At 46.6% G+C, this 26,247-nt stretch overlaps 1 protein-coding gene across 2 annotated transcripts in view; it reads left to right on the forward strand.

Moving 5' to 3' along the window:
- Positions 1-25,494, forward strand: part of LOC140479140 (LIM and senescent cell antigen-like-containing domain protein 2) — a 174,265-nt gene extending 148,771 nt beyond the window's left edge. For both annotated transcript variants that reach the window (XM_072573092.1, XM_072573091.1), the window contains exons 5-10: positions 1,727-1,876; positions 7,705-7,855; positions 10,585-10,677; positions 17,734-17,782; positions 21,397-21,472; positions 23,926-25,494. In XM_072573092.1, the coding sequence (XP_072429193.1) occupies positions 1,727-1,876; positions 7,705-7,855; positions 10,585-10,677; positions 17,734-17,782; positions 21,397-21,472; positions 23,926-24,040 (634 nt within the window). In that variant the 3' untranslated portion in view covers positions 24,041-25,494. The remainder of the gene's footprint in view (positions 1-1,726; positions 1,877-7,704; positions 7,856-10,584; positions 10,678-17,733; positions 17,783-21,396; positions 21,473-23,925) is intronic.
- The last annotated feature ends 753 nt before the right edge of the window (positions 25,495-26,247 follow it).

Genomic DNA, 26,247 nt, shown 5'->3' on the forward strand with positions numbered 1-26,247 from the left:
GTGTAGGTTAGGTGGGCTTGGGTCGGTGCAACATCGAAGGCCGAAGGGCCTGTACTGCACTGTATTTTTCTATGTTCTATGTAAATTGAGATGAACTGCTCTCTGACTGCTGGAATGATATGGAAGGTTACAATTTGGGAGGGTATATCATGATAGTCATTCACACCCACACCATAGATTCCTACATCTGGTTTGGGTAAGTGAGATGTGCAGTTTTAGGGATGGAAGATAATTCTATTGCCAACAGAAATAGGAATTGTTAAAGAAAAAGGGGCGGGGCGTGAGTTCATTCATTTCCCTTCAGATTTCATTTGGACCAGAGATGGTGGCCTCATCTGGAACAGAATCAGAGTCTGATCTTAAACTCAATTTCAGCACAAAGTCCCAAAGTGTACACTTTCTTTTAACGCCATCCGAATTTGCCTGAGATACTGGAGTTCAGCCTCGGTTTGTATCATTCCTCCAATCAGCTTTCAGTGAATAATACGGATATCTGTTGCAGTATAGTTGCGCTGAGGAATGACAGTGTGGAGATGTCAATTGTCAGTTGGATAGAAATCTCTGGAGAGAATGGGTGCAGATGTGTGAGAGTCCATATGTTTCTGCCCCGCAGTTTGAGAATTTACACCCAGCAAGGAATTGTGGGCAGGTGTATCTGTACTTGTATGGAAATGTTCCAAAGTCAATTTTGATTCAGAGGGTTGTTAGGTCCTAGAAACACCCAGAGTAACACACTCCATGACTGCCATTTAAAAGGGAGTTGGAGAAGGAAAGGAAATGGGGAAGGTACATGAAGATGAAATTCTGTCAACAAATTATCCAGAGGCGAAAACAGCTGAAAGGTCCCCTTTTTTACTGAACAATTATTAGAATTTATCGCTGAGTGGTGTATGTCTGTGTGTGTGTCTGTGTGTATGTGAGTGTATGCATGTGCTTATGTGTGGAGGTGTGTTTGCCTATATGTATATGTGTGTATGTCCACATGTGTGTCAATGTGTTTCTGTTTGTGTATGTCTCTGTGTATATGTGTGAGTGCCTGTGTGTGTGCGCGCGCACGTTAATATTGTTGGGCTAGGTGCATGGGTTCAGGTCCCGCAATGGCAGATGGTGAAATTTGAATTTAAAAAATGTTCTGGAATAATGGCAGCCATGATTGTTGTAAAAACTGTCTGTTTCACCAATGAGTCTGTGTGCTCACCTGGCCTGGCTAACAGAAATATGATTCTAGATCCATAGCAATGAGGTGAACCTAACCTCCTATATGTGGTTTTGTACACGTATGCAGTTCTGTACATGTATGTAGCTGTGTATTTGTATGTCACTGTGTACATGTATGTAGCTGTGTATTTGTATGTCACTGTGTACATGTATGTAGCTCTGTATTTGTATATAGCTGTGTACATGTATGTGTGTTTACAGAATTCTTGCATGTTTACATTAAATGTGAGCAGCTCCTGTCTTGGATAGTTGTGGGTGACAATTCACTGCCTTTAACATTACACCCCTTTGACTGTTAGTATCACAAACCCAAAGCTTTCAAGTATTTATTCACTAATATTTTAAGAGTATTTTTCAGTGTTGTGTGGATGCTTGTATATTAAATTGTGAGTGTACAGTTATATGTACAGTTGGGCCTATCAGTTAACCGGGTGTGTTTGTGCATGTGTGAGACATGTGGCTTCTGGTCTGAGTAGCTGAAGACCCTGATATTGTCTTTCACCAACAGGCATCTCTGCAGACCCTGTCACAACCGAGAGAAGGCGAAACGCCTTGGCCAGTACATCTGTCAGAAATGCCAGCTCATCATCGATGAGGTTCCACTCATGTACAGGAGTGATGCTTACCACGCTGATCATTTCAACTGTACCCACTGTGGGTGAGTCAGGGGAACGGTTCAACCATTATGCAGGAGCATGGGAACAAAGAAAATCGGAGCAGGAGTAGGCCTTATGCGGCTGTTCGAACCCGTCCTGCCGTGCGCAATGATCAAGGCTTATCACCCAAGCCAGGACATGCAGTCGCTGGGGTGGGAGCAGGTTCTGTTTGTGAGTTTGTTCTAAAGTTAATTTGTACTCACAGTGTAGGATTATATGAAATAGCTGATCATAAGCACAAGGAAATATTGGAACTTTCAAATTACACTGGGATTGTGATTCTACATACGAGTGTTTGTAAGTTGGACGTTCGTAAATCAGAGATCTCCCTGTACTGAGTCCCACTTTTGTCCCAGTTCCTTTGATCCCTTTAGCCCGAAGAACTATATCTCCCTATTGATTTAGAGTACAGATCATATAACACTCCCGCGGTGGATCAATGATCGGCTCTATTACAAGAGAGAATCTAACTATTGCCCCTTGACACACCATTATTGAAGCACCCACTATCAACATCCTGGGGTTATCATTGACCAGAAACTCAACTGAACTCACCACATAAACATAATGGCTGCACAAGCACATTAGAATCTAGGAATACTGTGGCCAGTAACTCACCCTCTGCCTCCCCAAAGCCTGTCCACCATCTACAAGGCACATGTCAGGAGTGTGATGGAATACTCCCCACTTGCCTGGATGGGTGCAGCTCCAACCACACTTAAGAAGCTTGACACCATCCAGGACAAAGCAGCCCGCTTAATTGGCACCTTATCCACCAAGGTGCTCCCATCACCAATGGCCAGTAGCAATAGTGTGCCCCATCTACAAGATGCACTGCAGCAGGCTCATTCGACAGCACCCTGCAAGCTCACGGGCTCCACCATCTAGAAGGAAAATGGCAGTAGATACATGGGAACACCTGCAAACTCCCCCATAGAACACACTCGATCCATAACTTAACAATGCATCGCTGTTCCCTCACTGTTACTGGGTCAAATCCTGGGACTCCCTTCCGAACTGGGCTGTGGGTGTCCTTACACCAAATGTACTCAGGCAGTTCAAGAAGGCTGTTTTGGGGCATCTACCCAAAGCTGGGAAATAAGTACTGGCTTTGGTTAGCAACATTCACATCCCAGGGGAAATGTAGGCGACGCATTGACTGCTTACATTCACTGTATGTCATTAAGGCGATAAGAAAACATTAATCTCTATACCAGTTGTGACTCAGCATTGCCCCCTGATCGTCACTCAGTAAAGGTGGCAAAATGCTCCCTGATTACTGAATTAGCATTATGTGGGAGCTTGGGTTCAAACAGTGGTATTTAATTGTCATAAAACCTGGAATTGGGAGCTTATCGCAATATGGTGACCCTCTTGTCGACTGTTGTAAAAGCCTACCTGGATTCTTTAGGGAGGTAAATCTGCAGTCCTGATCAGATCTGGCCTACACGTGACTCCAGACCCACAGCAAGGTGCTTGACTCTCGAGCCTCCTCTGAAATGATACTTGATGACCAAGGTGAAGGCCATTTAGGGTTTAGTAACTAACGTTGGCCTTGTCAGTGATGCCCACATCCCATGAAAGAGTAACGCAAATTATACATTCATCCAGTGTGGGTTAGATAGGATACCCAGCATCACAATATCGTTCCAGTGCAGACGGAGACCATTCGGCCCCTTGTGCCTGTACTGTGGCATTTTCTTTAATAGATATATTTATTGAAAATTTAACATATTTTTACAAACTTACAAAAGAGAAAACACAAATGCAAACACTAATATACAATTAAATATTAAATAAATAACCAAAACCTGTCAAACAAAAAGAAAAGATAAAGAAAAGACAAGAAAAAGACAAAACTCAAATAACTACTAATCTAACCTATTAGAAACCAGAGCGTATAATAAAATATCTTACATTACTCAAGAAAAAAAAGATAACATAGTAATTAAATAGTGAAGTACATGCTCAGACCGAATTAACATCAAATTAACGAATTAACATAATAAAATCCCCTATTCATGCAGGATTCCTCCCCCAAGGGTCCCCGGACCAGCCTGAACCGCTACAACAACTTAGGTGAAAGCCCTTGACAAAATGGCCGAAATATCTGTATCTATATAATTCAGGAAGGGCTGCCATATTTTATAGAATAATTCAGTTTTTTGGTGCACCATATTTGTAAGGAAGTCAAGGGGAATACATTCCATGACCAACCTATACCAATTTGAAAGTCCTGGAGGGCCCTCAGCTACCCAGTTTACTAAGGAGAGAATGGTAAATAATTTCCTCCCGTGCACATCCAGGGAAGGCAGGTTTGAGAAGCCCAGGAAAAGAAATACTGGATCTACTCCAATTTCTGCTCCCAAGATTTCTGTCAGCACATTTGCTACTCTGACCCAGTATTTGTGGATCTTATGACATGTCCATACGCAGTGTGTGAGAGTGCCCACTTCTGTTTTACATTTGGGACACATTGGAGATGCTCCTGCCCTAAATTTTGCCAATCGTTCCGGTGTTATATGAATCCTATGGAGTATCTTTAACTGAATGGCTTGGGTTCGATTACAGATGGAGATTTTTCTGGCATTTTCCCAGATGTTGCGTGCACTTCTAGTCTCCTACCTATCGGAAAGATGTTGTGAAATTTGAAAGGGTTCAGAAAAGATTTACAAGGATGTTGCCAGGGTTAGAGGATCTGAGCTGCAGGGAGAGGCTGAACAGGCTGGGGCTGTTTTCCCTGGAGCGTCGGAGGCTGAGGGGTGACCTTATAGAGGTTTACAAAATTATGAGGGGCCTGGATAGGGTAAATAGACAAAGTCTTTCCCCTGGGGTTGGGGGAGTCCAGAACTAGAGGGCGTAGGTTTAGGGTGAGAGGGAAAAGATATAAAAGAGACCTAAGGGGCAACTTTTTCATGCAGAGGGTGGTACGTGTATGGAATGAGCTGCCAGGGGATGTGTGGAGGTACAACATTTAAGAGGCATTTGGATGGGGATATGAATAGGAAGGGTTTGGAGGGATATGGGCCGGGTGCTGGCAGGTGGGACTAGATTGGGTTGAGATATCTGGTCAGCATGGACGGGTTAGACCGAAGGATCTGTTTCCATGCTGTACATCTCTATGACTCTATGTCATCCCACATTTCTGTGGATATTTCCAACCCCAATTCCTGCTCCCATGTTCCATTTCTTCTGACACTTCATTATGTAATAAATGGTAGAGAGTGCTGACCGAAGGTAAACCCATTGGGCACAACACTCTACGTTCTCTATCAGATTTGTAAAGGCTATCCAATAACGTAGTCTTCTTCTGTATGACGTCTCGAATTTGGAAGTATCGAAAGAGGTCTCCATTAGGTAGTCCAAATTTCTGGTGCAGCTGTTCAAAAGACATCATGACCCCCTCATCAAACAGATCCCCTAAACAGGAGATACCCCTGAAACTCCAGGATTTAAATGTGGCGTCTGTGAGCCCCAGTTGAAAACCCCATGCCCCCACTGTAGGAGTATAAGGGGATGTGTTTTATGTGAATTATCCTTGTTTTGCCGCATTATCTTCCAGGCTTTAATTGTGTTTAATCCTATGGGGTTTTTACAATGGTTCATAATGACTTTCATCTTATCTGAAAATAAGAGGTTAATAAGAGGACATTTTACTTGAGAAGCCTCGATGTCCAGCCAGATTGATTACGGGTCAGACACGACCCAATCGGCTATGTAGCTTAACAGGGAACTCAGCTGATACTTCCTAAAATCTGGAAAATCCAGCCCTCCCCTTGCCTGTGGAAGCTTTTTAACTTAATGAGGGGCCGTCTATGATTCCAGATGAAAGAACCCAGCCAACCATACAATTTACGTAGAGCCAGCCTCGGCAGCATCACCAGAAGCATTCTCATAGGGTATAGGAGACGGGGCAGAACATTCATTTTAATTAGAGCTATTCTACCCAGCCAGGAAATTGGAAGGTCTCCCCATCGCTGGAGGTCCTGCCTTATCCTTTCCAGTAAATGCACAAAATTGACCTTGTACAGCTGGCCAAATACTGGGGTGATAAAAATACCTAAATATAAGAAACCCTCCAGAGACCACCGAAAGGGAAAGTGAGATCCATCCAATAAGTGGGACATACTAGTGAGACTACCCATCGGCATGGCCTCCGATTTTGAGAAATTAATTTTGTAACCTGAGAGTGCACTAAGTAAATTAATAACTTGGATCAGGCGGGGCACGGACATCAGAGGATTACTAAGAAAAAGGAGAACATCATCTCCATACAGGGTAATTTTATGTTTACCCGTGTCAACCCTTGGGGCCGTTATACTAGAATCAGCCTGTATAGTTTCTGCTAGTGGCTCAATTATTAGTGTGAATAGCAACGGTGAGAGAGGACATCCCTGATGGCAATCCCTACCCACACTGAAGCTATCCGAGCCTAATCCATTGGTGATCACAACTGCTTTGGGGTCATTATACAGTGTTGAGACCCATTTAACAAATACCTTTCCAATGTGTAGAACAGGTATGACCATTCAACCCAGTGAAATGCCTTCTCCCCGTCCAACGAGACTACTATTCCCAGTATTCTTTCCTGATGACAGACTTGAATCACATTCAAAAGCCTTCTAATATTATTAGATGATCTATGGCTCTTGATAAACCCCTGCTGGTCCTCTTTTATGGCAATACCCTCTCCAGCCTCAATACTAATGTTTTAGAAAGAATTTTAAAATCTACATTTAGCAAAGATATTAGTCTGCATGATGCCCAATTTTCTGAGTCCTTTCCTTTTTTGAGAATGAGGGAGATATTTGCCTCTTTCAGCAAAGGCAGGAGGTAGCCCTGACTATATGAGTAATTGTACATGTCCATAAGTGGACCAGCTAATACTCCTATAAACTCTTTGTAGGATTCAACCTTAAATCCATCTGGGCCAGGCGCCTTACCGCTCTGACGCTGCCTGATTGCGTCAAGTGCCGTGGCATGTTAAATGACCATCATTTACCTTGTGCCAACCTCTTGCTTTCTCCCCCCAGCCCTTGCACATTAGTTTTCATTGGAAGACTCATTCAATGTCCTCCATGATTAGATCTGGTACTCACAGAGGTCAATGATTGATAGGGTTTTCCATTCCTCTGCACAGAGTGACAATGACTTGTCATTCAGGGTGTCTCTTGATTTCACTCGGTGGTAATTACACTGACAATTATACCCAGCTTCTACCTCCTCTGTGGGCTTACCATACCCAGTCCTTTCATTACTGTCCCCTACTGCTTTATCGCTGTGCGAAGAGTGACTGAATTGAATCATTGAGCCTTTTATTTTATCCCACGATTTCCAACAAGGCCAAGATGGTAGATGTGTTGGCAAAGAGTGTGTAGAATCTTTACAGGGTGGAAGCAGGCCATTCGAGTCCACTCCGAACTTCCAAAGGGATCCCACCCAGCCTCACCGCGCCCCATCCATAGTGTCTAACCCACCGAGTCTTCACATCCCTGGACACTGTGGGTAATTTAGCACGGCCGATCCACCTAACCTGCACATCCTCTGTGGAAGCGAACGGCTACTGGAACAAACCCACACAGACATGGGGGAGAATGTGCAAACTCCGCACAGTCGCCCGAGGGTGGGATCGGACCCACGTCCCTGGCGCTGTGAGGCAGCAGCGCTAACCACTGAGCCACCGTGCCACCCGCCCCCCCCCCCCCACCCCCCCCACCCCCCCCCATCCCCCCCCCCCCGCCCCCGCGCCCCCCGCGCCCCCATGTCTGGAGGGTAATGGTTTAAACTTGTTGATGTTAGTAATGGGAGTGTGTGTTTGGTAATTTTACAGGAAGGAGCTGACAGCGGAGGCCCGAGAGCTGAAGGGGGAGCTGTACTGTCTCCCATGCCATGACAAAATGGGCATTCCGATCTGTGGAGCGTGCCGCAGGCCAATTGAGGGGCGAGTGGTCAATGCTCTGGGCAAGCAGTGGCACGTTGAGGTGGGTGAGCCAGTGGCATGAAGCCTCAGGAACCTGTCACAGGGAGGGGGGGGGAGCTGCGGATGGACAAACGGCACAGGGTGTCTAACCCTCTCCCCAGTCTCAGGCCGGGCCAGGGGCTCACCGTGAGGGTACCCCACCTGAACCCTCAGCTGAGCTTCCCATCCCACATCTGCACTGTCCCCCAGGCTTCTCTTATGGTGCAACTGCCCATATCTGTGGGCCAGGAGACCCAGGTTCAACTCCCTACCTGCTCCAGAGGTGGGTCGTGACATCTCTGAGCAGGGTGATTAGAAAATCTCTACACTTCTGCAACGTCTGTGCCCCTATCTCAGCTCTTCCAGGTGCTGAAGTCCCTCAGTATTACTGTTAGATGCAACTATTCCAGCACACTCCTGGCTGATCTCCTATTAACTGGGGAAGGCTGCTGCCTGTGTTTCTAATTCACACCATCTCCTGATCACTCATTCTCACCGGCTCCTGGTCTAGCAGGGCCTCCATTTGTTTGCAAATCCCTCCTGGCCTCACCTCTGCAATGTCCAGCCACCCTACGGCCCTCCCAGTCCGGCCCTTTCAGCACCCTCCACTTCAATCCCTCTGGTGTCTGCCTGCATGCTATGCTCTAGAGCTCCCGTTCTGAGTCTCTCTGGCCGCTCTGCCTCCCTTTACCTTCTGGACATTTAGGTGCCCAGTCCGCCAGCTCACGTGACCCAGTGTCGGGATCTGTCCAACGACACCACGGGATAACCCGCTGCCTTACAGGTGCTATGTTGAGTTGTTGTAGTAGTGGAAGATGCTTCCCGTTGGTCTGGTCATCAGGGTGAGAACCTTTCAGGATCAGCAATGAGGCCGGGGCTCAGAGAAAGGAAAGGTCACAGTCTGTGAAATATGTCTGTGCCTTCAGGTGACCCAAAACTTTGTGTGGGTTTCTGAAGAGGTCACTCTGGTGAAAGTCAGTCACAGCCTGGCAAACCACGGTAAGTCTGGAGCAGGGGCAAACCATTTAGCAAATCGTGGAGCAGTCCTGGCAGTTTGACCCTCCTTTCTTTGTCACTGTCACCCATTTCCTATTTTACACCTTCCCTGCAGTGAAGGTGGGGGGTTCAGCTCTGAGGAAGCTCGTGTCTTGTGGAACTGAGATACTGAGTTCCTGACGGGAGGACTAGAGAGGGGCTATGGTGAGGGAGCGTCTGGACTCACATGCGGGTGCTTGTAACAGCCCATCTCCTCCTGGTGATCTAGGCTCCTGGGGTGGGTTTGGAGCAGCTGCATTGGTCACTGAGTTCGTGCCACAGCATGGGAGGGAGACACAGCATTGCTGCAGTCCCTCATACACCTTAATGGGAAGTATCTTTCGAAAACTGGAGCCAAACCAGCCCTTTGTCTGCGCCATCTTGGCGCTGCGGGGGGGAATGGAGACTTTCTCATGTGTATCCCAGGCTGCTGTGAGGCAGATCGGGCGGGGTGTAAGCCAACTCCAGCCCCTCTCCCTCCACTGAGAGATTACCAGTCCACTACAGTCCCCCCCCCCCACTTTGATGAACCCTCAACGTGGGAGTGGACGTGACTGGATTGGAGGGAAAAGCCGCTGAGGATTTGGGGTCGGTTCCCTTACCACTCACCATGAGGCCGGACGGGGCTGGTGAGGTTACTACAAGCCATGCCACCGTCAACCCAGCGTTCGGCAGCCAGAGGGCGGGTACAAGGGGATGACCTCCACATCGCCCAAAACCGTACCGCAGCCCTCGCTGGCCATGCATGTAAACCCAGCAGCTCTCCTCCTGTCGGGCACTTGTGGGCACCTTGAACAGCAACAACTCAAGAAGGCAGCTCACCACCACTTCACTCGGGGAGCTGACACATTTTGGGAGATCAAAATGCAAGAGGAAAGTAGCAGGACCCTTTTGGAGCACGGATACACAGAGGGGTGCAGGCCCACAGCTCGCTGTAAGAGTGGAACACAAGTAGACAAGGTGGTAAAGAAGGTGTACAGCACACTGCCCTTCACAAGTTGGGGCTTTGAGTATACAGGATGTGCTGAGAATGTATTAAACTTTAGTTAGGTCGCGTTTGGAGTATTGGGTGCAGTTCTGGTTCCCACACTAAAAGAAGGAGGTGGAGATTTTTGAGATGATGCAAAGCAAGGTTTATCAGGACTTTGCCTGGACTGGGGTTGCCTGCAGTGAAGGTGGGGCTGGAGGGTATTAGCTATAAGGAGAGGTTGGACTATCCTGGATTGTTTATGCCAGAGTGTCAGAGGCTGGGGATGGTGGTGGGGGGGGGGGGGGGTCGACCTGATACGAGTGTGTAAAATGATGATTAGAATGGAAATCCGAGTCTCTTTCCCAGGGTGGACATGTCAGATACTGGGGGGGCGGACATAGGTTTAAGGTAGAGGGAGGAAGTTTGAAGGAGATGTGCATGGCAAGTTTTTCACACAAAGGGTGGTAAGTGCCTGGAACACACTGCCAGGGGAAGTGGGCAAAGCAGATATATGATAGCAATATTTAAGCAGGCACATGACCAGCCAAGGTATGCAGATTATGTGCAGGCAGATGGGATTACTTTACAATGGCAACATGGTCAGCACACAGTGGGCCGAAGGGCCTGTTCCTGTTCCATGTTCTCCGTTGGGTTGGGGTGAGCAATAAACACTGGGCTCACCAGTGTTAGGGAATGACTGTGGAGAAACCGATTAATTACTTTGTTCTGTTTCATCTCCCCTGCAGCATTTTGTTTGTGCAAAGTGTGAGAAGCCGTTCCTGGGACATCATCATTTTGAGCGGAAAGGCCTGGCCTACTGTGAGAAGCACTACAACCAGGTACTGACCCCAAACCTATCCTTATTATTCACTTGTTTCAAATGGTCCTCTTGACGCAGACTGTTACTGAAGGTGATATCGCTATCAGTTGAATTACTGACATCGACAGCAGGTTCCACGTGCAAATGGGTAAAGAGTAGGCCTCCTGCATTTGCTGCCTGTCCAGCCCTTCGATGCAATCGGGACTAACTGACCACCTAACCCCATCCATATATAACCAGCACAAAATGGGATTGAAAATGATGGAGTGGAACTTTTGGTTCGAGGGAGTTCCACACTTCTGTTTGATGAAATATTTTGTAATGTCCCTGATGGCTCCCTCTGTCCTGGACTGCCCAACCATTTCTGTCCATCGATCCTCTCCATTCGCCCCTTGGTCTCCCACATCCCGGAGAATATAAGCATAGTTTACGTAGTCCCTTCTCTTCATCTCAACATCGGAGCCCTGCTAACATTCTGGGGAATCTGTATCGCACGGGAGCAGACCCACGAGGAGCTCACACCCCTCTGGTCTGATCAGCTCACACCCCTCCGGCCCCAGTCACCAAAGATCAGCAGCATAGGTGTGAAGTGCAACCAAACACACAGCAAAAGATATTTCTCGAAACTAAAATGGGGAAGCCAGTCTTCACTCTGATGCCCTCAATTACCTCATCAGTTCGATTGTTGCATAAAATTTGTTTGTTATAATCAAGTAGGAAACAGGGATTATCTGTTAATTAAGGAATAATTGGATGAGAACAATACAACCTAGATTAGAGTGATGCCTGATGAAGTGCTTATGCCCGAAACGTCGATTCTCCTGCTCCTCGGATGCTGCCTGACCTGCTGTGCTTTTCCAGCACCGCTCTGATCTAGTCTCTGATCTCCAGCATCTGCAGTCCTCACTTTCACCCGGTTGAGGACAATGGGGACCAAGTAATCAGAGTGTTAAGGGTTCAAGCCGAAACATTAACTCTGATTTCTCTCCACACATGCTGCCAGATCTCCAGAGGTTTTCCAGCAATTTCCGTTTTTGTTTCTGAATTGCAGCATTTGCAGTTCTTTCGGTTTCCATTTTGTTAAGAGTTTTGTGAAGTGTGAGTTGGAATCAAAGTGTCAACGTGAACAGCATTTAACCTCTAGCATTTAACACTGGCATCTTATTCATGAGGAAATTTACCATCTACGCTGTAAAACACAGATCCGTCAGAATTTCGCCCACTGCTTCATTTGTGCTTTCATTTATTTTGCTAAGTATTCCTTAAATTGTTAAGAAAGTACTCTTTCTTTTGTCATTGCTGTGTAACTGGCTGTAGTTCTTTAATTTCTATGCTCTACCAGCTCCACCAGCTTAGATGGTGCTATATTTGGTCTTGATGGGCTGAATGGCCTCCTTCGGTTCTATAGTGACTCCCTGATTCTATTGTGCTTGAGCCCATTTTATCGAAACATTGCACAGATTCCAGAGGCAGGTCCTGTCTTTATCCTAAACGCAACAGCTCCCCCCCCCTCTTCACTGGTCCACCCCAGACCTGACTCTACACTGGGACTCAGGTCTCATTGGGCTGATGTTGCTGAAACAGTTGGAAGTCGTTAATATTCACGGTTCCCAGCTCTAACAGCTTGTCTCCCCCTCCTCACAATCCTGGCCCCTCGATCCTGGCACCCGAACAGTCCACCATTTGGAGCAAAACAAGCTCTTTCCGATCAGTGCTGCGATGTTATTCCCAGAGCTGTCCTCTCTGAAACATTAAATCCCAAACGTCCTTACCATTATCCTTAAATAACTCCAATATAACTGGAAGCTGCAGTCTCCTTTTCAATCCCATTTCAGCTCGGGCGGAGACAGAGAGTGTTCTCGTCTCCGGGCCCGATGCTGTATGTGTGAGTCCCACTCCAGTGCACATTGGCAATGGAAAAGTGCGTGTAATGTGACCAAATCGAATTTGTTCTCAATCTTCTACACCTAAGGTAGACAGTAAGTGTAGATGAATCTTCCAGTCAACCGGAATTCTGTCGTTGCTGCAAAGGCCCCATGCTAAAAAGATTCCCAAAGCATGTGTTCTGGTCATGAGCATGTGTGTCCTTCAGGCTGAGGGACTCTCTGTCCAGATTTCTGCAGGAACCACCTACATATGTCCTTATGGTCGATTATTCCCTCTCTTTCAACGGGAAACCTTCAACTCAGCACTCACCCTCGTGGAGAGTGGGAATAGCAGGCCATATTCCACCAATTCCCAACATGATCAAGAGTTGCTGAAGTTTGGTCATTTCACAGTAGTTATTCTCAAAGGGAACTCCATCTCCTCTCCCTCTTGAGCATCCCATCTCAGAGGGACAATGAGAGGGTTAATGCTGAACCCAGTGGTTTGACCTGATATTGTGGTGAAAATTTATTCCTTAATTGACATCACAAAAAACAGATCATCTGCTCATGATACCATTGCTGTGCACAAGTTAACTGCCATTCTAGCATATTGACAATCATGGAATCCCTACTGTGCACAGAGGCCATTCAGCCCATTGAGTCTGCACAGTCCTCTAAAGGACATTGAACCCAGACCCACCCCTTCCCCTATCCCTGTAAACCCTACATTTCCCAAGGCTCACTCACTTAGCCTGCACATCCTTGGACACTATTATGGGCAATTTCACACGGCCAGTCCATCTAACCTGCACATCTTTGAACTGTGGTAGGAACCTGAGCACCTGGAGGAAGCCCACGCAGACACGGGGAGAATGCACCAACTTCACACACATTCCCAAGGCTAGAATTGAACCTGGGTCCCTGATATTGTAATTCCGGATTAGTGGTGCTGGAAGAGCACAGCAGTTCAGGCAGCATCCAAGGAGCAGCGAAATCGCGTAAGGCAACAGTGCTAACCACTGAGCCACCCTACCTTTTAGGGCTCATTTGCAATGTACTTTGAGGCTGCTTCTTGTGCTGGGGCTGTGCCATGAGGACAGATTGAAGATACTGGGTCTATGTTCTGTCCAGTTTAGAAGAGTGAGAGTGATGGTATTAGTAATTTATTATTCATGAAAATACAATAAGCTGTGTAAAAGTCACCCATAAGTAAGGACAACGTTAGGACAAATGCCATTCCTTGTTCCCTCCATGGTTTCTTGATTTCCTCAGTGGATGCTGTTACACTCTGTAACCATCAAACCTCTGTCTCCAAGGCTGCTACACCAGGAGAGATGATCATATCGAAATATAGGATATTGCGACAGGACTAAAACCTGGGCGATACAGGAAGGATGTTTCCTTCTGGCTGGACCTCAGGAACCAGGGGATACTGTCTCGGGATAATGGGTGGAGTTGTGGAGGGGTGCTTTTGGCCAGGCCAGTTAGGATTGAGATGAGGAGGAATTTTTTTCTCTCGGATGATGTTGAATCTTTGGAATCCCCTACCTGAGCAGCAACCTTTTCACACACAGCTGCCAGAGGAAGTGGTAGAGGTAGGTACATTTACAACACTGAAAAGATATTTGGACAGGTACATGGATAGGAAAGGTTTTAAAGGGATGTGGGCCAAATGCAGGCGAATGGGACTAGTTCAGTTTGGGATCTCTGGTCGGCATGGACGAGTTGGGCTGAAGGGCTGGTTTCTGTGCTGTGTACCTCTGAATATGTTCAAGACTGGGATCAATGGATCACTAGGGCATGAAAGATGTAAGGCCCAGGAAAATTGCTCTGGAGCAGAAGGTCAGCCATGATTTGGTCAAATGACAGAAAGCGTTGACCTACTCCTGCCCTACTTCCTACCTCTCCTCTGAAGTATCCAGTGATCATGAAAAACGGTTCATAAACCTTTCTTCCAAATCCATGCAAAAGACATAGGTCTTCTGAGAATAAAGCTACTCTGGGCGGCACGGTGGCTCAGTGGTTAGCACTGCTGCCTCACAGCCCCAGGGGCCTGGGTTCGATCCCTGCCTTGGGTGACTGTCCGTGTAGGCACACATTCTCCCCGTGTCTGTGTGGGTTTCCTCCCACAATCCAAAGCGCGTGCAGGTTGGGTGAATTGGCCGTGCTAAATTGCCCATTGTGTTAGGTACATTAGTCAGGGGTAAATGTAGGGGGGGGGAATGGGTCTGGGTGGGTTACTCTTTGGAGGGATGGTGTGGACTTTGTTGGGCCAAAGGGCCTGTCTTCACAATGTAGGGAATCTAATCTAATGTGTCATTATTCATTAATCATGTAAATTATACCCTAAAGATAGTAAACACAGTGTAGAGGTCAGAACTACCTAGAGTATTACAAACCCACTGACTCCCACAGCTACCTTGATTACACCTCTTCCCACCCTATCTCTTGCAAAAATGCCATCCCGTATTCCCAATTTCTCCGCCTCCGCCGTATCTGCTCCCAGAGGACCAGTTCCACCATAGAACACACCAGATGGCCTCCTTCTTTAGAGACCGCAATTTCCCTTCCCACGTGGTTAAAGATGCCCTCCAACGCATCTCGTCCACATCCCGCACCTCCACCCTCAGACCCCACCCCTCCAACCGTAACAAGGACAGAACGCCCCTGGTGCTCACCTTCCACCCTACAAACCTTCGCATCAACCAAATCATCCACCGACATTTCCGCCACCTCCAAAAAGACCCCACCACCAGGGATATATTTCCCTCCCCACCACTTTCCGCCTTCCGCAAAGACTGTTCCCTCCGTGACTACCTGGTCAGGTCCACACCCCCCTATGACCCACCCTCCCATTCTGGCACTTTCCCCTGCCACCGCAGGAACTGTAAAACCTGTGCCCACACCTCCTCCCTCACCTCTATCCAAGGCCCTAAAGGAGCCTTCCACATCCATCAAAGTTTCACCTGCACATCCACCAATATCATTTATTGTATCCGTTGCTCCCGATGTGGTCTCCTCTACATTGGGGAGACTGGGCGCCTCCTAGCAGAGCGCTTTAGGGAACATCTCCGAGACACCCGCACCAATCAACCAAACCGCCCCGTGGCCCAACATTTCAACTCCCCCTCCCACTCTGCCGAGGACATGGAGGTCCTGGGCCTCCTTCACCGCCTCATCTTCCGCCTCGGAACACTTCAACCCCAGGGCATCAATGTGGACTTCAACAGCTTCCTCATTTCCCCTTCCCCCACCTCATCCTAGTTTCAAACTTCCAGCTCAGTTACTGTCTCCTTGACTTGTCCGGACTTGTCCGACCTGCCTATCTCCTTTTCCACCTATCCACTCCACCCTCTTCTCCTTGACCTATCACCTTCATCTCCTGCCCCACTCACCCATTGTACTCTGTGCTACTCTCTCCCCACCCCCACCCTCCTCTAGCTTATCTCTCTACGCTTCAGGCTCACTGCCTTTATTCCTGATGAAGGGCTTTTGCTCGAAACGTTGATTTCGCTGCTCCTTGGATGCTGCCTGAACTGCTGTGCTCTTCCAGCACCACTAATCCAGTATTTGGTTTTCAGCATCTGCAGTCATTGTTTTTAACTTGCGACTACCTAGAGTATGTTGATATGATACTTTTGATATTGACCAGCATATCCATCGTTTCGCAGATCTTTTACGTTGGTTGGTGCAACAACAACAAAGCTTTAGGGGAGGCGACAGCCTAGTGGAATTATCGCTGGACTGTTAATCCAGAGACCAGGACCCAGGTTCTGGTGACCCAGGTTCAAATCACGCCACGGCAGATAGTGAAATATGAGTTCAGTAAAAAAAAAACTGGAATCCAGAATCTGATAATGACCACGATTCTGTTGTCGATTGTTGGAAAAAAAAACGCATCTGATTCACTAACGTTCTCTAGGGAAGGACATGTCATTAGGCTGGCCTGACATGTCATTCCAGACCCACAGTGACGTGGTTGATTCTTAACTGGGATGGTCTAGCCAGCAACGCCCTCACCACCTGAATGAATATAGAAAAAAAAACCCCTCAATGAATATTGTAACAAGAGGAAAAATCTGACACAGAAGCCAACTTTAGAATCAAAACGAATAATTCCTTAAAGGGAGTGGGCGACAAGGTTGTCACATTGGTTTGTCACTTTATAAGGAAATGGCAAGCAGCGTGGTGGGGTTGAAAAGAAAAATGAAGTCACTTGTGTCGGCAGATCAGTCATGCGGTTGTGAGTTTTGCACTTCTCCAAAATTCCTGTGTGGTTTCTGGTGCAAACATCACGCAATTTTAGCAAAACAAGTTGAAGACTTTGAAAAACTGAAGAACACCCCACCCCCCCATCCTGGGGGAAAGTGGTCAAAACAAACAGAGACCATTATCAGTATTGTTTCCTTGACAGCAGTTAGAATTCTAGTCCATGAGACTATAGGAAATAGGCCATTCGGCCCCTTGAGCCTGAGCCACTATTCAATAGGATCATGGCTGATCTGACCTTCCTCATGTCTGCCTTCCTGTCTCTTTCCCTGTTCTGTTGGTCAAGAATCTACCTATCTCAGCCTTATATACTCAAAGTCTCTGTCCCAGAGCTCTCATTGGTCAGGAGATTTGCAACTCACTGAAAGAAAAAAATCCTCCTTATCTCAGACTTAAATTGGCACCTTTACTCTGAGACCATACCTTCTGGCCCCAGACTCCCATGAGGGGAAACATCCTCTCAGTATTTACTCTGGCAAGAGATCACCTCTCATTCTTCCAAACTCCAGTGGGTAGACTCCCAAATTATTCAGCCTTTGCTCATGAGACAGTCCCTCCATACCAGGGATCAGCCAACTGATCACCCTCATTCATCACATTAAAGGTGAAAAATAGCTTTTCTCATATTCACAATTTATGTGATAGACCTAAGAAAAGTCAAGCTTTTTAAGGCTTATATCAAGACTATATTAAATGGTAAAATGTATTAAATTCATTTCCCTAGATGTTGACCACCTTCATTTTCCTCGATTCTGGTTTTCGTCACTCACACAGTGATATAACTGCAATGTAATTCAGTGTGATCAGCTTAACCTTCCTCTCTGTAATACTGAGAATGATGCTGACTGAGCTGATGTTTTTAATGGAGGCCAAGGCCCAGCCCCCAGAGACATATACATTTCTGAGTCTGCTCATCTGCTCTCTGTTTGTTTCTGCAGCTGTTTGGCGATGTTTGCTATCATTGTAACCACGTGATTGAGGGAGATGGTAAGTGCATCTTTCAGAGTCAGTGCACACAAACTGATCAGCATTCTTCTGGGCGTTATCTGTCTGCTTAATGTTAGTGTCTCAATCATTGCACTATGATGGCAGTTCCCACTTCGATACATTCCCATTTCTCTGTTTTATTATCCTGTTTGCTGTCCCCCGTCCTCATCCTGGGAAAACAGCACCTCCACACAGACCCTTTGCAGAGAGCAGCTCCCCTCCATCCAAATCCTCTGCCTTTACCTAGTAGCCCTGCAATTTCCTTCTCTTTAACAACACACCAATTCCCTTTCCAATGTCAGAATCAAAACCTTTCTCTATTAGGCTCTCAGGCAGTGCACGCCAAATCCTAACCACTCCTTGTGTATCAAAGTTCCTCCTCTTTTGCCTAACACCTTAAATCTGTGCTGTCTGCCTCTCTGTCCTTTCTGTAATACAGCTTTCCCCCATCAACTCTGCCGTGGCCCTCATAATGTTGAATATCTCGGTCAAATGACTTAAAATGAACAGCCCCAGCTTCTCCAGTCTGTTCACATTAACTGACGTTCCTCATCCTTCCCATCATTCCCCTGCATCTTCTCCACACTCTCTCTAATGCCCTCAGTTTCTTCCTAAACTGGTCCTCAACGTTGTAGTTGTAAAGCAAGCCAGCGTTTTATAGAGTGCAGAACTAACAGGTGAATTGGCCATGCTAAATTGCCCGTAGTGTTAGGTAAGGGGTAAATGTAGGGGAATGGGTGGGTTGCGCTGCGGCGGGGCGGTGTGGACTTGTTGGGCCGAAGGGCCTGTTTCCACACTGTAATGTAATCTAATCTAAATAATCTAATCTAAAACTGAAGCAGAATAAAAAAAAACAGTTGGATCCAGACCGGCCCAAACACAGAGGCACACAGTCACTGCCTCAGCTCATGACCTTCTCATCCGAACGCTGTTTACAGAGTTTTCCACTGGTTTATTATAACTTCCCTGCTCTTTATCTCTCTCTGCCCCTATCTAGAAACTCCAGGCTCCTTCATGCTTTGTTAAGCATCCATGTGTTATCTCCATATTCTAACCCCCAACTTACCTTCTTCAAATTGTTATCACTGTTTCCAATACTGTCACAATCTCAGTGCACCACTGAAAGATGTTGGCCAATACTTATTGAATCAGACTGATACCTTTGCTCTGGCCCATAGCCAATTTTGTAACCATTATGCTGCTGCTGCTGCTTTTCTCTCAAGGGTTTCCATTTTGATAATATCTCGTGAACAGCTTTTTAACGTCAGATCCACAGCACCTACTGTCCTGTCCTAGCCAACCTCTCTGTCACCTCATCAAAAACCTCCACATTTGTCAGGAATGACTTCCCCAGATTAAGTCGGTGCCCCTCGGTTTGTCTTTGCTTGTCCAGTGGCTGTACATTTTCTCCTGAATAATCAGTTCTAAAAGCTCCCCTGCTACTGATCTTGTATTGGCCGGTGTAAATCTCCAACATTGTTTGGAGGCAGGGCTGTTTGTAATGTTTACAAATCTCCGATGCTCTGCAGCCATCCAGGAGATCCGAACAGGAGAGAGGATTTTGAACAGTATCTCCCCAATTTCTGCCTTTGTGTCCCTCAGCAACCAATGATGCAGCCCATTCACAAAGGGTGATGTATCCAGTCCAGATGGTTTCTTTAGTGTCTCATTTCTACCTACTTTATCCCATCTGTTATTTCAATATCTTGGAGATTTGCGTTAAATCGAGCAAGTTCAGCTTCCTCAGTAAACCTTGATGGAATGTACACATCCGGAATTTTAGCCATGCCCCTATTTCCATCAATAGATCTCCATTTTGATACCTCACTGGCCCTCTGACATCACTTTCACTGTTACTATGTCAATAGAAGGTCTTCGGATTCCCTGTGATGTTAGCTGCCGGGCGTGTCACGTGCTGTCTCCATGCCCCTCCTATTTCCTGTTTTACCTTTTCTCTGCCTCCTTCTCCCTTGTATGATCAACTTGACATCTACCAAATGTCTTTCTTTTGCAGCTCATCCCACTGCCTAACTAGTTTTGTCTCCAGAGGCTGCGGTTACCCACCCTTTCACCCGTTTGGGCATGGATTAAGACTATAGCTTAACCAGCGACTCTTCATAGTTACCTGTTGGCTGTTTTTCTGTAGATCATGCTTTAACTCCAATTCTTCCTCAATGTGCAGTAACTAGATCACCTCTGAGTAGGTACATTTTAATACTATGTTGCTCCTTGTCCTACTAATCTAACTTTATAAGATTATGATCTCTATTCCTGAGATGTGCCAATGGATGTACCAATGGAATCAGAGTGAAATATGAATGAATGCTCCGAATTTCTCATCACATGGTGTTGAACAGAATGATTGTGTAATGTGTTAAGTTTAAGGCATTCAAGAGAGCATTAAATGAATATTTGAATAGAAATAGTATGCAAAGGGTGTGAGGTGAAGGCAGGAGGTTGGCACTAGCTACTGATGTTCGTTTGAAGAGGTAGTGCAGGTGCAATGGGTTAAATGGCCTCTTTCTACACTGGAACAATTGCTTCTGTGAATTGTTAAGAGGTGATAGGTTTGCTCGAGGTGATTGAAGGAGAGATCGAGGGAGATAGCAGGAACCAGTTCCTCTGTTGGCACAGCCCAGAACCAGGGACAATCACCTCACAGACCAAACGCAAAACGGTTCTTCCCACAAAGGGAAGTTTGGAACTCTCTTTGTCCAGAACGGCTGTTGAGGTTGTGGGTCAATTGGACATTCCAAAGCTGAGATTTATGCTGGATGAGTTAAAGTCTGTGGAGTATGGTGATGGAGTTAAAATACAGATCAACGGTGGTGCAGTTGCAAAACAGAACAGGCCTGAGGGCTTGAATGGCCTCCTCCTGTTTCCTGAAGCAACGACGCCATTTCAAACACAGAGATGGATAATGAGTGTAGATTCACTTATGTAATGGGCATACAATTGGATTAGTAATCCCTGATACCCTGTGGTTACAATCCCAATGGAACTGAAATTCAATTAATAAGAAATCCAGAATTGAAAACTGCCTCCAAACCAATGTTAATGTGGTTGAGACAGAGAGAGAGAGAGAAAGAGAGAGAGAACGCCAGGGGTGCCAGGTTTGATTCCTGCCTCAGGCGACTGTCTGTGTGGAGTTTGCACATTCTGCCCATCTCTGCGTGGGTTTCCTCCGGCTGCGCTGGTTTCCTCCCCCAATCCAAAGATGCACAGGTTAGGTGAACTGGCCATGCTAAATTGCCCAAAGTCTTCAGGGTTGTGTAGGTTAGGTGCATTAGTCTGGGCTAAATGTAGAGTACTGGTGGAATGGCTTTGGGTAGATTACTTGTTTGGAGGGTCAGTGTGGACTTGTTGGGCCGAAGGGCCTGTTTCCATACTCTATGATGATTCTAGACAGAGTAATAGCTACACATCAAGATTGAACTATTATTTGGAGGAACGTCATGGGAAACCGCATGGTCATAATTAAATGCAGGCTTTAGTGGGGAAGAGTAGGCCTTTTCCTGCTCAAGTCTATAGCAAGTGGATCAGAGGCAATGACAGGAATGGTTATGGTGGGAGGCTTGAGAGCAAATGGTAACACTGTCTGCTTTCTGTTCCAGTGGTCTCAGCTCTGAATAAGACCTGGTGTGTTCACTGCTTTGCCTGTTCCACCTGCAATGCCAAGCTCACCTTGAAGTAAGTGGTCATCATCGTGCCCTCTGACCTCTTGGGCTGCCCCAGCGAGGCCATCGAGCCACGAACGTTTGGCTCATTGTGTGACGACTCCAGTACTTCAGCTGGAGAGGCGGAACGGCTCGTGTCTTCAAAGTCACACAGCTGTCTGCTCGTCCTGTAGTCTTCCCATGTGAACAGCCCATGGGCTGATGGCTGCTTTGTACTGAGTTAACGGGTTTTGAGGTTAAATCTCCCCAGAGTTTTTCAGCTAGGATGAAATAAGACAAGCCAGGACTCTAGCCGACAATTGCTACCAAACCACTCCTGCCTTTCAGGAACCAAGTGCAAATGGGACTTTTGGGATCTTACAGAACAGGAGGAGTCCATTCAGCCCATCCATCCAGTCTCGGACCTTGGGTAAACTCCCCTGCTCTTTGCCATTGCCCCCACACCATTTTGCTCTCTGCCCATTGGGTATTTATAGACTTCCTTTTTAGAAGTTCCAATTGAATCTGCCTCCAGTGGCTTTTCAGGCTGGGCCTGTACAAAGTAAACACTTCACATCTCTCCCTCTGCTTCCATCAGCAATGCTGGTAAACGTGTGCCCTCTGGTTATTGACCCTGTGCTCAAGGCATCTCTTGAATCTCCCATTAACCTTCCCTGGTGTAGGCTGCTCCTGTCTTTCAGTGGAACTGAAGTCCCACATCGCTCGGCCCATCCTGGTAAATCACCTGTGGATCCTCACCAATGCCTTGATATCCTTCCTTAAACTCTGGTGCTCAGATCTCTTCGGGGGTGATGCTGACATCGTGGTAATGTCACTGGATCAAGTAGATCCCAGTTAACAATCCGGGTTCTAAATTCCATGGTCTAATTGGAATTCATTAAAAATAAGCTAGCCAATGGTCACCCTGTGCATTGTTTGTAAACTCCCATTTGGTCCATCAATGCCCTTGAAGGAGAGAGTTCTGCCATCCTTAACTCGTCTGACCTGCACGTGACTCCAGACCACATCAAGTAGTAGATAGAGAGCGAGAGAGAGAGAGAGAGAGAGAGAGAGAGAGAGAGAGAGAGACGGTGGCTCAGTGATTAGCACTGCTCTTAACTGCCTCCTCTGGGCTGAGCTAGAATCATCCATATCCTCTGAATGGATTTAAGCAAAATCCAAATCATTGAAAGGTTTAAAGCAATTTTGTACCCTGTGTTTCTAGTTCCAAACCCTAGGATGCTTTATAACAGCCTTCCAGTGTTTCTTATGTTTCTGAACTGGGGTGGACCATACAGGCTGGGATTTAGAGGTAAGAGTCAGCCCCTCCCACCCACTCCGCCATTTTGACTGAACAGTAGGTCCCAAGCCTGGCCAATTTTAGCTGACCCTCAGCTTCATGGGAAGTGTGGTACTGAGGGGGTTATCCAACTGTTTCCTTCTGCCTGAATTCAGCCCCTATTGTACCAGACTGGGATCCTCACTCTAACATCACTGCCCGAGTCACTGAAACTATGGTTACCCTAATATGTCAAATTACTGTGTGAAATAACCCTGTTTATCAGACACTAGAAATAATTTCCTTTCACGTTCTCTCCCCATCCTCCAGCCCACTTTCCAGTCTGACTCGCTATAATACAATAACCAGCCTCAGTTTCGACCCTCACGATAGAGTCACAGAGTCATATAACATGGAAACAGACCCTTCGGTCCAACTCCTCCATGCTGACCAGATTTCCTAAACTGAACCAGTCCTGTTTGCCCCATATCCCTCTAAACCCTTCTTATTCACATACCTGAAAATGCGTTGCTGGAAAAGCGCAGCAGGTCAGGCAGCATCCAAGGAGCAGGAGAATCCTGAAGAAGGGCTCATGCCTGAAACGTCGATTCTCCTGTTCCTTGGATGCTGCCTGACCTGTTGCGCTTTTCCAGCAACACATTTTCAGCTCTGATCTCCAGCATCTGCAGTCCTCACTTTCTCCCATTCACATACCTGTCCAAACATCTTTTCAATGTTGTAATTGTACCCACCTCTAGCACTTCCTCTGGTAGCTCATTCAACACACGCACCACCCTCTGTGTGAAAAAGTTGGGCGGGTTGGACCGAAGGGTTTGTTTCCAGGTTGGATGACTCTCTGATTAATTCCTGATGAAGGGCTCCTGCCCGAAACATCGATTCTCCTGCTCCTCGGATGCTGCCTGACCTGCTGTGCTTTTCCAGCGCCACACTCTCGACTCTGATCTCCAGCATCTGCAGTCCTCACTGTCTCCCTCTGACCTATACACGTCGAGCTGCCCTCAATCGTCCTTGCAATCCCCACTCTTCTGATCTCACCTTGCGGCTGAAATTCCCTGATCCCTGGAACGCAAAGGCCTGATCGGCCATTTTGTTTGGAGTCACACTGCCTCATAATCTGAGATTTGTAAATACCTCAGGCTTTGAGAACTGAATCTGTTGCATCTTTTTCTTTTTTTTTTGTGTGCCAGGAATAAGTTTGTGGAATTTGAGATGAAGCCAGTGTGTAAGAGGTGCTACGAGAAGTTCCCCTTGGAGCTGAAGAAGCGACTGAAGAAAATGTCTGAGAAGAGTGGTCGCAAATGAGGCCTTTGGTCTCAAACTCCAGTTGATTCCATGCAATTCTTTCTGCACTCCATGATAACGATTGGTTATAATGGAGGGGTAGCAGTGGGTCACTGGGAGACAGATGGATGATTAACAGAAACTAACGCTTCATAATCATATATAGGCCTACATTGTATTTTTAGAGGGCTTTTTTTGAGGGCGACCTCTTGATGTTTGCAGTTGTATTATCTTGGTTTTCAGGGGCTCCCTCTTCATTCATTGAGTCAGTGACACGATCACATTGTAACACTGCCAACAATAGCTTGCATTTGAATAGTGCCCTTAACTTAGCAAAACATTATTGCCTACCTTTAGTTGAGTTCCAGTATCAGCAATATTTGAGTTTGGTTTTGTTTAATGGTTTGTCGGTTATGTTTGTGTCGATGCTCTATGTATCCGAACTGCAGAGGCAGAGTTAGAAGAATTCATCAATATCCTCAGTAACTGCTTGCATTCCACTAAATATAATGCCTCCATCCCGCTGTATTTAACTTGACACAACTGGCATTAGTTAGCAACAAACCTTGTGAGCGATTGACAGCAGCTAGTGTTTTAAGAAGCAGTTCCTCAAAGTGACCATTTGTGGTGGTGATCTTTCTCTGATTGCTTTGTCTCTGGTGGAATTTTCCCTGGTATCAGCGAGTTTTTGAGAATATCTGTAGCTCAGGTTGAGGTCCTCGTTGAGCTGGAAGGTTCATTTTCAGACGTTTCATCACCATCCGAGGTAACATCTTCAGTGAGCCTCTGGACGAAGCCCTGCTGATGATTCCTGCTTTCAGGAATCTATAACCTACATTCTGCGGGCAGCACAGTGGCTCAGCAGTTGGCACTGCCCCCTCACATCCCAGGGAGTTTGCATATTCTCCCTGTATTTGCATGAGTTTCCTCCCACACTCCATAGATGTGCAGGTTAGTTAGACTGGTCATGGGAAACGCAGGGTTATGGGGATAGGGTGGGCCTGGGTGGGAGGCTCTTCAGACAGTCGATGTGGAGCGATGGGCCGAATGGCCTGCTTCCGCACAGGGATTCTATGATTTGGGGCACTTTTAGGGCAAGTCTGTCCACCACCCCGATGTATTTTGATCCCCACTTTATATGGTATGTTGGGGAAATGATTGTGCAGGTTAATTATTTGAGTAATGCCTTTTAATGATAGGATCCTGATTTGACTACTCCAGTCTGACTGGGGGGAAAGAAAATCCTCTCTTTGTCAGTACGCATCAAAATTCAAATTTGCCAACGCCATTAGTAATGATAGAGATCCAAAAATACAAGCTAACTTCAGCACTTCCATCTGGTCTGAACTGTTAACCAGAGCTCCCCTTGTCCACTGATAACCCAAACACCGCCCTAACTCTCTCTCTTAACTCCTCAGAGTCTACACTCACTGGAATTTGAATAAAACAGTGCGATATGTTCCACCTTTACTTGAGTTCCAGTATCAGCAAGATTTGGGTTTGGTTTTATTTAATGGCTTGTTGGTGCTAATTAACATCGCCATTTCTAATTTCCATTGGTAAAAAAAACCGCCCCTGGGTTGGACGGAGCACTGTGACAGGAAGAGTTTGGGTGGGACCAATGTAAAGGGAGTTAACACTGATATTTTTAACTTGGAGGGTGCTTTACCCTGTGTCTAATCTATGTTACACCAGGATGTGAGCTACCAAATGGAGCAGGGCAGATACACTCACACTGCCGAACCTAACATCAACCTCATAAATGTCACTAAGCACAATCCGGTCTTAAGTAGCTGCCCTGTGAAATTTGTAATATTCTCAGACAGCTGTTTGGGATTTGCTTGCTGGGTGAAAGGTGATTTCCCCAGAGCCCAAAAGGGGGGATTTAGCTGAATGAACATATCCAGGGGTTGTGGATCTGAAGCCTCTCTGTCTGATGATTGTTGTGGGTAGTATGTGATGAAAGGCACAGGCTAGTTGGTGAGACATTGTCAGGATGTGAGCTGTGTGATCCTTCACATAACATGTTAAAGAGGTGCCAATCTGCCAGCAGCTGGGAGAATGGATATCAGACCGAGGGAGCAATCATCAGTTGACCTTAACCCTCCCTCCGTCGTTGAAAGAGTTGGATTCAAGGAACAAGCTCTCGTTCCAAACTGGGGAGATGTGTAGCCTTTTCAAATCCACGCCGAAGACGCAACACTTAGCTTCCCCCAGCTCCTTCAAAA

The sequence above is a fragment of the Chiloscyllium punctatum genome, chromosome 6 (assembly GCF_047496795.1).
Source record: "Chiloscyllium punctatum isolate Juve2018m chromosome 6, sChiPun1.3, whole genome shotgun sequence".
Lineage (NCBI taxonomy): Eukaryota > Metazoa > Chordata > Chondrichthyes > Orectolobiformes > Hemiscylliidae > Chiloscyllium > Chiloscyllium punctatum.